Here is a 16,007-nt window from a genome sequence, read left to right as displayed (position 1 = left end):
TCCCCCAAAAATGTCCCTCACCTTCTGTATGCTATATTGCACAATACTGAATGCTCAGGTAAATAGTAAGTAGTGAACAAACTGTGTAAATCATTACTAATAATAGAAACAAACTGAATGCATGTAGCGATTGGCCTTTTGCTGTAGAGATTTTCCATTTACTACATACAGTAGGCACTCTGATTCCATGTATGGTGCACATATTATTCATATGACACACAAACACAAGTAGACAAGACCTGTTTAGTTCAAAAGCTCACTCGCCATGGCATGCCACAGATCATGAGTGAGATGACGAGACAAGACGAGAGACAATGTTAGTTTTTTGTGTGTGTGTGTGTGTGTGTGTGTGTTTTTTTTTTTTGGTTGTTGTTTTTTTAGCTGACATAGACGCACACATCATAAGGACATGAACACACAAAAAAGAACACATATTGTACACTAAAATGGTCAGGGAAATAGATAGTAAATCAACAGTGTAAATCATTACTAATAAATGGCAGACAAAAAAAAAAAAGAATTTATGTTGCAGAGCTTTTGCTGTAGAGATAATGACTCCCTATCCATCCAGGTGACATTTCTTGTAGTGTTTCATGGTGTGGTCTTGCGATAGACTAATAGCCCCTCTGCTCCGTGTCACACCGCCTCTGCTCCTGCTACGAGCAGCGCGGGCGCGGCCAGATCTGTCTCGCGCGCGCGCCGAGTGTGCACAGCTCGGACTACTGTCTTTGTCATTGCGACTCCCCACCCTGCCTCCACGTTGCCCTCTAACTGTCCTATGAATACTTCGACCTCGTCTAACATACCCAGTGGCATTAGACAAAGCCTCCACCACAATACTGTCGCCGCGATTGCGGAGAGGCACGCGGTCACCATGGCGAGCGCGGTAAACATCTCCCGCCTCGTTCCCCACAACACTAACACGCCTGCTAACTTCGCAATGAACACTCCGACCCCGGGAAACATTGTTCCCACCACTGACATTGGGCAAAGGACCATATATATTGGGCAAAGGATTCACCGTTTGTGCTTGGTGTAGGGCTATACTTTCACTTTCAGAATCACCGTCATTTTCTGAAGGCAGATAACGTTATTCCCCTTCAGAATCAGGGTCCGCGAATAGAACACCCAACACTTCATTGCGGGTAAGCTTTATTGATGCCATTAGATGATAATAATAATAATAATCTAATGCAAATACTCGCTGACGTTGACAATATTGATCTGATAAAATGGCTCACTCGCACGTAGCTCCGCTTTTGTTCGCACTGATTCAACGCGCTCTAGCTCGAAGATTTTGTATAGAAACATGACATTTTTTTGAGTCGGGGATGAAGTATGACATGTATGCTAACTAGTGGAGGGGAGGTCGAACGAAATTTGACACCCTGTTTGACAAAATCGGCCGTTTTATTCAGTGCCGCATCTTGTCGAGTAAACTCGACTGTGGCGGCTAGAGGGTTAAGTCCAGACGGGTTCCTGCCATCACTAAGACCTCATGAGGTCAGGTGTGTGTCCGCTATCCTTCACGCTGTGTGTGTGTGTGTGTGTGTGTGTGTGTGTGTGTGTGTAGAATGAGTGTCGTCTGCAGTTGGAGGCTCAGCGCATCAGTCTGTCACAGATCCACGCCGCGCAGCTCGAGCTGCTCATGGACACACACGAGCAGGAGCTGCGCAGTCGAGAGCGGGAGCTGATGGACACACACGAGCAGGAGCTGCGCAGTCGAGAGCGGGAGCTGATGGACACACACGAGCAGGAGCTGCGCAGTCGAGAGCGGGAGCTGATGGACACACACGAGCAGGAGCTGCGCAGTCGAGAGCGGGAGCTGATGGACACACACGAGCAGGAGCTGCGCAGTCGAGAGCGGGAGCAACAGGCCCTCAGCGCTCAGTCCGCAGGTCAGTGGGACGCCACATGAAACGAGCCTGGTGTTTCAGATCTATTATTAAACCTAAGCCCACCGGCAGCTATAGTTGTCCCAGTATATAGTTGTCATTTTCCTTTTGTAAGTATTTTTCTAGATGTTATCCATGTTTTATGTCTCAATGAAATGCAAGAAAACAACCAAATAAGGGATTTAAAAAAATAAATGCAGAACATGTTCACCGGGACCCTATTAACACGACTGTGCATGAAACCATTCAGAAACATTTGGGCACTAATGGGTTAAGAGACCCTTCAACATGAAAGAGTGAGACACTGTGAAACGCTCGGTTTCATCCACACTAATACTGTATCAGCAAAGATTATTAGTATTGTTGCTAACTGATGTCATAGTTGTAATGTTATAAATCAGGGATTCACAAGCGTTTTTTGTCTGTTTTTTTCTCTATTTGGCAATTACCGACCCCTTTTGAGCTAAAATATTTTCTTTAAGTCCCCCTGAGATTTGAAATTTCAATAATTTAGCAACACATTTGTATGTGTGTGTTACTCAAACTCTTTTTAAGTAAGTTTTTTATTTTATTTTACTATTTATTATTTATTAATTTACTATTTAAAGGGGTCATATAATGCCATTTTTGTACAAGCTAATATGATTCTTTAGGGTCTAAATGAAAAGTCTGTAATATACTTTAATTAAAAATTCTCATTAGTATTGTAAGAAAACACTAATTTTACCTGGTCAAGAACAGCTCTGTTTTCAGCACGCCGTTTAAGTGCATGTGTCTTTAAATGCTAATGAGCTCTGCTGACCCCGCCCCTCTGTTCTGTGCACACACCGTAACACAATAACACAATAACCATAACGCGTTGTTCATTATAAACGTGGGATTATGAATTATATTGAGAACGTCGTAAATAGAAAACATGCCGTAATGTTCCCTGAGTGTGAACAGCCGCATTCATCGTGAAGCGTGCAGCATGCGATTTGCAAAGATTAATATAAATATGAATATAAAGGTTAATAAAACGTTACACACTTCTTCTTCTGGAGGTGCAGCAGGAACACGAATAGTTGCCGATCCTTTTTTCAGGAGCAGCTTCTTAGCAAAACCAGCTTTACTGACCCTCGTTTGTAAAGCAGTCTGGTGTGTGAAATGATTCACGTAAACATGAAAGCATTGACGTTGATCGTGGGGAATATTCCCTTCACAAACACACTCAGCCACTGCGTCTTCAGCGGTTCAGCTTTAGGAACATCAACATGATGCTGTGTTCATTATTACACCCAAGAACAGAACACCACAATCACTGAGACGCCATTCTGCTCATAGACAGTGCTCCAGCTTATCAACAATGACTGCACCGGTCCGCGCGGACTATGATCGACAGCTCGCTCACGAGCAAGGGCGGGTCTGTGTTGAAACGCTGCTGTCAATCAACAATCGCGGGAGGGGCGTCGATTTTGTGACGTCACACGGTCGAACGGCTTGATTTGAGACGGGGAAAACATATAAGAAGATTAAAAAAAAAACACTGGATGGATTTTTATCATTTTTTTTATTTTACTTTTTTATAATCTAAGAATAAGAATCAGGCGTCAGTGGTGCTCTCTCTTCTGTTGAACGTCCTGTGCTGTTTTATGTGAATCCCAGAGCTCTGTGTAGTCTCCTTCATTTATACAGCGTTTTTAACAATATAGATTGTTTCACAGCAGCTTTACAGTGATAATAGGAGATTACAGTAACAGAGATTGTTTTAGCTTAAAGTAAAGTAAAGTTATTGTCCAGCTAAAGTTAGTTTTGATTGATTCACTTCCGTTGCAAAGATCATTAGTTATTAACTTGTTCTAAGGCCGTGCGTCCACTAAAGCGTGTTTAGCTAGCTGAAAACGCTAGGCTCTCTGCTAAATGCCTAGCTATGGGCGCTTGAGAGCGTTTTGGCAGCGCTGCATTTTTTTTCAGTGGAGCCACTTTGCTTGTGTTACTAGTATCTCATTTCACACATATTTTGTTTCTGTTGATTCTATAATAAAATGTTGATACAATGTAACGTATTTTCTCTCTTGTTTTAAATAATTTTGTTCCGTTATTATGCTTGTTGTTGTCGTCTGTTGACGTTGTACAAGCAGAATGTTGGTCGTGTGGTATTAGTCCCGCCCCTCCTCCACTGTGATTGGACGGTTGGGTAAAAAGTGACAGTGATGAGCGCTGTGTTTTCCCCAAAGTTGAACATTCTTCAACTCTCGGCGACCTGTAAAAAAGCGCCTAAAACGCTCAGCGCCTCGTTACGCTCATGGCTTTTTAAATCCGTGGCTCTCCCATTGAAAACAATTGGAAAAATATGGCGATAAATCAAGGACAAAAAGAATCGAGACAAATGCTTTTTCAGAATTGATTTATCGCCATAGAAAAATACGGCAGCTGCGTGAAAAAACGCTTTGGTGGACACACAGCCTAACAGAAACCCTTAACGCGCTTCAGCCGCTCATCCGCACAACAGTGCCTGGCGGCTCGAGAACGCTAACCTTGAAATAGGTTCCAAGATGCAAGCCTTGAAAAAAAAAAAGTTGTATATCTGATCATAAAAGTATAAACTGACTGTATTTGGTCCGCTCCCGCAGAGCCGAGCGAGCCGATGGGGCCGCAGCTGAAGGCTGAGTTTCAGGAGTCCTGGGCTCAGCTGGAGGAGACTCACTGCCGCGAGATGGAGCGGCTGAAGGTCTTCTACCAGCAGCAGAAGCAGGAGACGCAGGAGCGCTTCACCTCTGAGATCCTCCTCCTCCAGCAGAGACTGCAGGAGCTCACGGGCGCAGACGAGCTCTTCAGGTGAACCCCTCTTCGTCACGCAATACAGCAACACACACTTACATTAGCTCCCAATTCACCCTCCGCAGGGAGTTTGATTGACAGGCGATCTGACCAATCATAATCCGCCATCCGCCGAATCCGGCATTTTTGTCCGACAAAGCGGTCAGGAGTTATTAGATTAACGTTGGAGGAATTGAACGTGAGAAACAGAGTGTACTGACGTCTTTCCGCGGTTAAAACAACATTCTGATGTTCATTCATGTTTATTTGATGCTATAAATGAACTAGAGGGAAGAGATGATCGGTTCACGAGCCGCTTTAACTGAGCGATCTGTCAGACACATTAAAGACACACAAAACGGTATTTATTGTTTAAATTTCTTTAAAAAATGACCAAATTTGAAAGTTGAGACTGTTTCATATCAAAAGTCCCCTGGTCTGTCCTGTCTGTGAGTTTCTCTGCTCCGCGATGTGTTGTTCACTTCGTGAGAACATGTGGCGTGAGAGAGGCGTGGCTTGTGGGACATAGCAACAGTAACTAAAGGGGGCGGGTCTTTGCGATGGTCAATTAGCTACACTACTGGTCTAAAGTGTGGAATATTTAAAGTTTTTAATGTTTTGAAAGAGTCTCTTCTGCTCACCAAGGCTGCGTTTATTTGATCAAAAATACAGTAAAACAGTGAAATATTATTCTAATGTAAATCAGCTGTTTTCTATGTGAATATACAGTAAAGTGTAATTTATTCCTGTGATCAAAGCTGAATTTTCAGCATCATTACTCCAGTCTTCAGTGTCACATGATCCTTCAGAAATCACTCTAATATGATGATTTGATGCTCAAGAAACATTTATGATTATTATCAGTGTTGAAAATAGTTTAGTATTTTTGTGGAAACTGGTATTATTTCTCAGGATGCTTCGATGAATAGTACGTTTAAAAGAACATTTATTTGAAATAGAATCTTTACTGTCACTTTGACTTTCATTAAACAGTGTATATGAATCTAAATGCCACTTCAGACGCAGCCTCTGTGTTTTCTCTGCAGTGCATAGATGAATTTAGTTGATATGATTTCATTTTAATTGGTAAATCCCCTTTGTGTCATTTATTCTAATTGAATTTAAAGGGGTGCCTGATTATGATTTCACTTGTCTAACTTTAGTTAGTGTGTAATGTTGCTGTTTGAGCATAAACAACATCTGCAAAGTTACGACACTCAAAGTTCAAAGCAAAGGGAGAGATTTTCTTTTAAATCACTTTTTAAGGACTACAACAGACGGCTGATAGAGACTACACAAGCTTCTTCCCGGAAAAAATTTACATAAACCCCGCCCCAGGAGTGCGTACATTATTTTAACATTATCATGACAGAATATGCTAATCAATGACTAGAAGATAACTACACATCAGCTACATAAATTCATCAACTAACCATTCAGAAATGCCCTGTTGCTTCTACATGTCACTTCTTCTTGAGTCTCTCCATCATTGACTGACTGCTAAAAGTTTTTGAAATGTTCAGAGTATGTCTGTGTGAGGGTAAAAGGACATGAGTTCTTGAAGCTCCGCCCCCTGTGCCGGGAGCAGCAGCTCATTTGCATTTAAAGGGACAGACACAAAACTGTGCGTTTTTGCTCACCCTCAAAAAGTGACAACTTTAACATGCTAGAAAAATATCTGTGGGGTATTTTGAGCTAAAGCTTCACACACACACTCTGGGGACATCAGAGACTTATTTTACATCTTGTGAAAGGGCATTATACCACCCCTTTAATGATTAAATGTGAGAATTATACATAAAAGATGATGTAAACTTTTAATTAGGTTAAAAAATGGCTTTATAAAGTAAAAAATGCCCATAAAAGTAAAAAAATCAATGTAAACTTATTAGAAAACATAATTTCTGTCACTGCTGTGAACTGATTAGAATAGGAAGAATATGAAAACTTTATGAGTCAGCTGTTCACGGCAGTCATAAACCTGCCAAAGTGCCAGTACAACAACACACTCAGCAAAATATCGTATAATTATAGTTATCGATAAAAACCCAGAGAATATCAAGATATCATTTGTTTTTTTCATGTCACCAACATCAGGGAACCGTGAAGATGTGAACGTTATTGAGATGTAAACTCATAATCTAAGGGGTTCGTCTGAGTTGAACAGATCGTTTGCGACGGACTCTTCCTTTATTAATTGTATTAATTAAAGTGTGAGTTTCTCTCAGTCGCTCTGCTGAGCATTTTTAACGAAGCCCAGTAACTTTTCCCTCGCTGTCAGTTTGACATTTACACACTAAAGGCTGAAAACAGAAGGTCTCCTGGGTCATAATTCAACACTTCCAGCGAGTCTCTGCTCTTTAAACATTAGCCAGCGTTAGAGCTCCGCCTCAGACATCAGGGGCCTCATCTATAACCGGTGCGTCGCGCAGAACAGGCCCTGAACGAGACGTCACTTCACACACACAAGTCGTGATTTATAAAAACAAACTTGACGGGAAAATGTGCGCACCTGCACGCAAACTCTGACCCATGCGTACGAGCGTTCTGGAGACGGAGCTGTTCGGCGACACCGATGGTGAGCCGGAGTTAATGGCTTTTTGGTCACTTTTAGACAGAACATTTTAAGAAAATTGTACATATACAGAAAGATAATAGCTATAATTTCACTCACCAAGCCTATCACATGAAGCAAACATCCGTCCCTTCTGAATGTCCACGCCAGCGAGAGCGTTGGGCCGTAAATCTTCATCATGAGTCCTAATCATAAATACAGTGCATGTTCACAATAACAGTTTACATAAATAAAAGAATGATTTAAACTATGTATTACTTCTGATTATAAACATTTAGATTAAATAAGCGATTCTCATTACTGGAGTTAAACACTTAGATTAGCCTGCACAAAATCATTACTGAGAAGTTACAACATTTTGTATATTCAATAAATATAAATATCTGTAGTGGATGCGATGCACCTTTCCTGTGGCGTGCTGTGCTTTAATCTTTAACTACAGAGAGGATTGCTTATCATGATAATAGCAGATTGTCTGTGAAAATATGTTCGAGCAAATAAAGCACAACAAGGCCTATCTGTTTCCGTTAAAAATATAAAGCAATTAAAAATACTGTTTGGCCAGTGGAGAAGATTGAGAAAAACTTTCTCTGAAATGTATTTTACACTATTTGAGTTATTTATTGAAACACAAGGCAAGGATCGGCTACTAGCACATCCATCTCATATTCTCCTAATGTCCTGTACTGTTAAACATGTAATCACGTGAATAATCTTATGCAAATGATATGCAGATGAGGATATGCATAGTAAAAGTAGGGTTGGGTATCGAGAACCGGTTCCATTTTAGAACCGGTAACAAATTTCCAAAAACCGGGGATTCGATAAGACGCACGCATTACGATTCCTCTTATCGACTCCTGACTTTGGGACAGTTGCAAATGCGTTATTTCAAATGTAGGCGCTGCCAGCACGCTCATAATAGAAGCGGCGTGGGCGCGACGTGCGTGGTGCTCGTTTTTGCAGGCGTGCCTATGCCTCGGCGAGATGAAAACATCTCAACTTTTCAGAACGCCGCAGGTCATGTGACAAAAAACAACTAACCTTTCTGTAACATCGAAAGCTCGGCCGAACAGCTGATCATAGCTCAACAGGGCGGGTTTTTATTTCTCATCTCCATAAATATATCTAGTAGCCGAGTAAAGCTAATGCAAGGGCTATAAATCAGTTAATCCTTTGCTGATACTTCCTCGTCATCACCATGGAGAGCGCAGTTCATGGTTGCATAGCAACGACAGACGCCACGGGAGCGCAAGCGCTTGTGGAAAGAAGGAGAAAGCGGTGCGGCCGTGCTTTTCCATGCGTTTGTAGACGCGATATGTGAACGGTCCCTAATTCAGGAATCTATGTGGCTTAAAATCATTTTTGTTTTGTTTAAAATGGAGATCACGATTACATGCATCAGACAGCTACTCAGAATAACATGTTTAGTCTAATAGTCTATTTTTTAAAAACTCGTTTGAATCATTAATTCAAACACTAATTAATTCAGTGTCTCATAAATACTTGTTTAATTAATGAATGATTCACCGTTTTTGAGCGAATCTCTCGAGTCTTCTTGAATAAATAATTCAATGAAAAAAAAACAGTAGATTTTTGCCACCTACTGGAGTAATAATGTAATCAACACCTTTATATGAAGAGACTCCTTTCACTTTAGCCATTTTATTGGTTATTGCTTAAAATTGGCAAGAATAAAAGGTAGAAATATTTATTCTTCAAGTATTTGGCCTTTTTTCTCCCTCCAAAAAATATTGGAATCGGAAACAAGAATCGATAAGAACCGGATTCCATAAGCAGAAGCAGAAGCAGAATCGCTATAACGATACCCAACCCTAGTTGTAAGCTCATATATGGGTATTTCTGGGAGGAGACACACGTGCACAATCTTCCGCTGACTGGGATTATAAAGGGAATCTTGCGCAGGTTCTGGCGTTCACACTTATTTTATAAGTCTGAATATTTTTGGCGTACCCCATTTTTGGCTTTTAGTAAGGGTCCTACGCTCAGTTTTATACATGAGACCCCTGGTGTGTGTAAAACAAACGTGAACATTCGTCTCTCTGCTTGCTGACGGATGTTTGAAGGATCACGCGTTTCTGAAGCGCTTCATAAATGATGGATGTGTTCAAACCCTTCAGCGCTCGTGTCAGAGACGCCAAACCTCACATCGCTCAGCCCAGAGAAGCTCCTCTGCTTCGAGACGCTGGCTGGAACGGGAGAAATTAGATGGTGAAAGAGCAGCACTGCCCCCGAATGGACACCATAGGACAGATCAGACCTCAGGGAGGGCTTCAGAAATGTATTCATGATCAAATATCTTTCAGAAAGAGTGTTTTTCTTCTGCTCAAGCGTCTGAACTCCTCTAGCTCACTCTTAACGCTTGGCAGTAATGTGAATATCTCTGTCCTGTGTGAGATAAATGGCTGATGTTCCTCATTTGTTAGTCGCTTTGAAGCTGGATGATCCGTGGAGTTTCCGCTCTTTTCAAACAACGAATTTGCATGAGTTTTCCAGTTGCTTCTGATTTACTTTAAAAACCATTTACCTTTTTGTTGTTGTTTTTTACACTTTTTTTTTTTTTACTGAGAATTTCACCCCATGTTTGAAGTGTAGAGGTCCTCGCACACTGAGTCTGAAACTCTCGGCCGAAATTTTTGCACATTAAAAAATAAATACGACCTCACGTTGTGTCAGGCCCCGTGTACACGGTGGGAAAACGCAGATATTTTCCTGCGTTTTGGCCTGTCATTTACACCAAAACGCCGTTTTTATCCCAGATTTCAGATTTCCAGGCGTATTTATGCGGGATGATGTAAACGATAACTTTTTTGAAGACGATGTTGTGTGCACGATGTTATTTTTGAAAACGGAGGGGGGGAATATTCGTTTCTCTAAATACCCGGCTATGTGTAAATGTGGCCTCAGTCACGTTCACACACTCGATTTCCTGTGTTTTTCGCATCCGTAGCATGCACTTTAGAGCCACCGAATGAACAATACGAAAACACTGAGTCAGAGTCCTGCACGGGTCCGATTTTGTAAATCCACCCTCGACCCGACCCGCTTAAAATAGAACCGACACCCGACCCGCACCCGAACTAAAATCAGTTTAGACTATCACATTATAGACACACTTAGAAAAATGTTTATGGCCAGGTCATACAGAAGTCAGGGCTTTTCCTACATTGAAAATGTTTTGTCCCGCCAAAGCCTTATTTGATCTGTAATTGGGTTTTGTGAGTGAAGCAGGCTATACTGAAGGAGTGACAGAGAGAACGATCACAGTGCCCCACCCCCGCGCGGGCACTCTCCATCTTCAGTTCTGTCTTTGCTCTCTCCCTCGCATCAAAATCAACTGATCCTAAAGGTCAGAAGACCGAATCCATGTTTCACGTGGTGCATTCGGAGAATATTTTTGCTGAATTAGCGCTGGGTGTGAATTGCAGTCAAAAAAAAGTTGCCTTATCTTCTCTTACAACTTGTGACAAGCGTTCTGCACATGCAGCTGACATCACTTTAAATAAACGGAAAAAAAAAGAAAAAAAAATTCTATCCAGTTTGAAGTGTTTTTTTTGTGTGTTGACAAATCTTTCGTGATGTCCTAACAGCCAGGATTCCCACACAACACGTCTGCTAAAGTCCGATTCGCGACCTAATGACTCGATTCATTATAATGAATGGTTAAAGCAATTGGTCTGCCCGTCAAATCATTACTTAGAAGAACATACACATCTGAAATGAGAAAGTAAGTGTGCTTACCTCATTTAGCAAGAGTGTTTAGTCAAATTTAGCCTTAATAATCCACAGTATGTATAGGCCTATGGCAATGTGTAGTAAATTACCTAAAAAATCATTTAGTTTAAAGTTAGACTGGAGTGAGATGAAACTAGATCAAAGCACAAATCAAGCTGTTGCTATTACACATCTTAACGCTACGTTTTTAATGCTACTTTTTCATTTATATGATTATACTAAAATAATTATCAGGTCTATCAAAAAAGGATTTTATCTTTCAAACCAATGAAAAGAATCTCATTCATAAAATAATTCAATTATGAATCTTGTAAAAAGGTTCTACAGTGTTAATAAAGAGACGAGTTAAATGTTCATCTGCAGGCTGTGATATTTGTAAATAGATCACATTTCAAATATACTTTGATATCGATGATGTTTACATGTAAAATAAGTTGTAATCGCTTTCTTTTACTATCTAGCCTGACAGTGATCGTTTTTTCATGAATAAATAGGATAAGAAAAAAATCACAAACTGTTTATTTTAAATGTAACATTTATTGTCAATATTGGGCTTGCGGATCATGTGGGTACTAGGGTACTCTGCTGTGTGTGGATGACCATGTCGGTCAGCCACCACCGAAGACCAACTTTGACCCAGGAAAAACCCTGACAGAAGTTATTACACGACCATTACCACAAGGACAACTTCAGCAGAAGCTGTCAAAAGGCCGGTACACGAAGAACATGGCTAACGTTACCACAGAACTGAGTAGCCTTAACATTTTACCAATCGAACAGATGCGGCTACAACACTACGCAACTTCGTCTAGCCCAGCGGTCCCCAACCTTTTTTGCGCCACGGACCGGTTTAATATCAGACAATATTTCCACGGACCGGCCTTTAAGGTGCGGCGGATAAATACAACAAAATATAAAAAAATATATAAAAAACAATTAAATATAATAATAAACGTGAATCCAATGTGTAGGCTTACTTGCATTTTTATTAGCAGGGTACTCGTAATATCGCGCCTAAAGACAACTGAGAAAGCCTGAACACAAACAAAAAGCCCCCCAAAAGAAAAAAATCTCCATGTTTACGGTGCTGATGCGATGTAAGGGTGGCGCTGCCAATAAAGCACCTAAAAGCTGTCACAAAGAACCGATTTTAAGAACCAAAATTAATGATTATGAATATGTAAAATATAGCAGGAGACAATTTAATTGTTTAAACAAGTGTTTTCTGTGCAAAGATGAAGTTGACAATGCTGACTCGATCTTCGCAGTATGCCTAGTGAACGCGCCAGAGAGAAATGCACATATACGAATTACATAAGCAGAAAACAGTCAGTTTTCTTTTGTTTTGAATTGTTCTGTTTAAAATTAGACATTTCAAGCCTTCTATGTCTCAGGTCTGTGAGGCAAGTAGGCTACCTTATACGCTGAATTTCCGTTAATTTATGAGATCAGCTCCAGTTCACGCGCCCGCGCCTCCGTGTCCTGATAAAATATTTTCTATTATATTTACTTCTTATTAAATCCTGGCAATTGGGTGATGAAACATTGATTAAAATTAAGATACAATTAATACAAAACGAAATACAATTTAAAGACAGGCTTTTTGCTTTCTGTCTGAGGTCTCTGTGAAAGTTTTAAAGCAGTCTTTTTGTGCCGCTTTCAGAGCGCTGCACGTCCGTAAGGGTGAACAGTCCCATCCGAACAATTATAATTATTCTTTTTTTTTTATATATTTTTTTTTTGTGAAATAGGCTACATTTCTAAATTAATGCGACTTATAGTCCAGTGCGACTTAGGCTATATTATGTTTTTTCTTCTTCATGACGCATTTTTTTACTGATGCGACATATACTCCGGAACGATTTATAGTCCGGAAAATACGTTAAGTTATATATTCTTTCTGTGAGGCCCGGTACCAAATGTCCCACGGACCGGTACCGGTCCGCGGCCCGGGGGTTGGGGACCTCTGGTCTAGCCTACATCTGACAATTTAGGGTTCAAACACGTCCACAGTTACCACAGTTATCTGCACTTCCTCAGCGGTGAAGGTCCACATCTGCGGCTATCCAACACGAATGCATGCAGCAAAGCCTTTCACAATACTGTTTTCTTCAGATAACTCCACATTTCTCCCACACACTGGACTTGAGTTTTGATGACGTATTGTCGACAACTTTACCATCTCCACTAGCTATTCTTTTCTTCAGCTCCTCGGCATCCATCTCGACGACTGCAAGCAGATCGCGCGCGCGGTTATGAGGAACTTTTAAAAGTGAAAGTAGGTTTAGCGACTCCTGGGAGGGTGTGGCGCGTGGGCACAAATAAACTATTGTGGATTTTACATTATTTTATCAACTTGAAATACAGGCATATTTTTGTAGATGTGTTCCTAAAAATATGCATATATTTTTAGGTTTGCACGTGATTGTTTTAAACCCGTGTTTCCCCCGTGTCCGACCCGACCCGACCCGACCCGCACCCGTATCCGACACAGTTGGATATTTTTCACCCGTTTGAGCAAAATTTGCGGGTCACCTGTCGGGTTCCCGAACCCGTACAGGACTCTGCACTGAGTGTGCAACACCTTAAGCCAGAAGAAGACAAATACAGAAAAGGTTTTGTCAAATATACAGACATTTTTTGAAAGATATTTTAGCAGGAATATATTTTATAAAGCCTTTCCTGAGGTCTGATATCTGTCAGATCGTGTCCAGTCTCCTTCACCATCTAAAGTCTCCCGTTCCTGCCATTATTTATGTTAGAGCTTGGAGAAAATAGAGAAAAGTGGATATTCTTTATAGAAATACCCATGGCGTTGGAAGATCTTATTAATTTATGTGGTAAACTACACACTGTTGAGGATGTCGGAGGTAAGAAAGACTATCATGTCGTGAAATACTGTCTCGGTGTGTTTGAGTGCATGTGTTAAATCTCATATTTGGGTTTTATTTCTCCCCAAAATAAGAAGGAAATCAGGGCCTGAATTTCATGCGGTTTCAAACATGAGACTTTATTTGCTGGATCATGATAGAAGATATTTTAAAACATCATTGTGTCCAAACAAAGTCAGTTAAACATATTTTGCATTAAAAAAATTAAAGATGAGAATTTGGTGGGTGAAGTACACTGCTCAAAAAAATTAAAGGAACACTTTGAAAACACATCAGATCTCAATGGGGAAAAATATCATGCTGGATATCTATACTAATATGGACTGGGTAATGTGTTATGAACGAAAGGATGCCACATCGTTTGATGGAAATGAAAATGATCAACCTACAGAGGATTGAATTCAAAGACACCCCGGAAATCTAAGTGAAAAAATGATGCAGCCGGCTTGTCAATTTTGCTGAAATTTTATTGCAGCAACTCAAAATGGTTCTCAGTAGTTTGTATGGCCCCCACGTGCTTGTATGCATGCCTGACAACGTCGGGGCATGCTCCTAATGAGACGACGGATGGTGTCCTGGGGTATTTCCTCCCAGATCTGGACCAGCGCATCACTGAGCTCCTGGACAGTCTGAGGTGCAACCAGGTGATGTCAGATGGACCGAAACACAATGTCCCAGAGGTGTTCTATTGGATGTAGGTCAGGTGAGCGTGGTGGCCCTTCAATGGTATCATTCCTTCATCCTCCAGGAACTACCTGCATGCTCTCGCCACATGAGGCCGGGCATTGTTGTGCACCAGGAGGAACCCAGGACCCACTGCACCAGCATAGGGTCTGACAATGGATCCAAGGATTTCATCCCAATACCTAATGGCAGTCAGGGTGCCATTGTCTAGCCTGCAGAGGTCTATGCATCCCTCCATGGATATGCCTCCCCAGACCATCACTGACCCACCACCAAACCGGTCATGCTGAACGATGTTACAGGCAGCATAACATTCTCCACGGCTTCTCCAGACCCTTTCCTGTCTGTCACGTGCTCAGGGTGAACCTGCTCTCATTTGTGAAAACCACAGGGCACCAGTGGCAGACCTGCCAATTCTGGTGTTCAATGGGAAATGCCAATCGAGCTCCCTGGTGCTGGGCAGTGAGCACAGGGCCCACTAGAAGACGTCGGGCCCTCAGGCCACCCTCATGAAATCTGTTTCTGATTGTTTGGTCAGAGACATTCACACCAGTGGCCTGCTGGAGGTCATTTTGTAGGGCTCTGGCAGTGCTCATCATGTTCCTCCTCGCACAAAGGAGCAGATACCGGTCCTGCTGATGGGTTAAGGACCTTCTACGGCCCTGTCCAGCTCTCCTAGAGTAGCTGTCTGTCTTCCTGGAATCTCCTCCATGCTCTTGAGACTGTGCTGGGAGACACAGCAAACCTTCTGGCAATGGCACGTATTGATGAGCCATCCTGAAGGAGCTGGACTGCCTGCGCAACCTCTGTAGGGTCCAGGTATCGCCTCATGCTACCAGTAGTGACACTGACCCTAGCCAAATGCAAAACTGGTGAAAAACAGTCTGAAAAGATGAGTAGGGAAAAAATGTCAGTGGCCTCCACCTGTAAAACCATTCCTGTTTTGGGGGTTGTCTCACTGTTGCCCATCTAGTGGACCTGCTGTTAATTTCATTAACACTAAAGCAGCTGAAACTGATTACCAACCCCCTCTGTTACTTAACTGACCAGATCAATATCCCAGGAGTTTAACTGACTTGATGCTATTCTCTGATTAAAAAGTGTTCCCTTTATTTTTTTGAGCAGTGTATGTTTAATTGACTTGCCTTCAGGGCATTTAAGAGTTAATGAGCTCATGATTATTTTTTATTTATAACTTAATCATGAGCTCATTAACTCTTAAACGCCCTGAAGTTAGGGTTCGTTAAGTCAATTAAACATATTTCACCCACCAAATTCTCATCACTCATTTTTTAATGCAAAATATAATGTATCCTTTTCTCTCTAGTTTGTTATATAATTTATTGTTATTATTCTTGGCATGTATTTTAATATATTGAAATCCTCCTATGGTGTTAAAGGTCATAG

The 16,007-nt window shown here is 41.4% G+C and overlaps 1 protein-coding gene across 5 annotated transcripts in view; it reads left to right on the top strand.

The window, feature by feature from the left end:
- Nucleotides 1–16,007, top strand: part of akap9 (A kinase (PRKA) anchor protein 9) — a 129,921-nt gene that overhangs the window by 43,307 nt on the left and 70,607 nt on the right. For all 5 annotated transcript variants that reach the window (XM_084424458.1, XM_084424456.1, XM_084424455.1 and 2 more), the window contains 2 exons: nucleotides 1,574–1,898; nucleotides 4,508–4,712. In XM_084424458.1, coding sequence (XP_084280584.1) covers nucleotides 1,574–1,898; nucleotides 4,508–4,712 — 530 coding nt within the window. The remainder of the gene's footprint in view (nucleotides 1–1,573; nucleotides 1,899–4,507; nucleotides 4,713–16,007) is intronic.

The sequence above is a fragment of the Rutilus rutilus genome (genome assembly GCF_951802725.1).
Source record: "Rutilus rutilus genome assembly, chromosome: 11".
Classification (NCBI taxonomy): Eukaryota; Metazoa; Chordata; class Actinopteri; order Cypriniformes; family Leuciscidae; genus Rutilus; species Rutilus rutilus.
The sequence above is the reverse complement of the archived record's forward strand: the minus strand, read 5'-3'. Positions and strand labels throughout refer to the sequence as shown.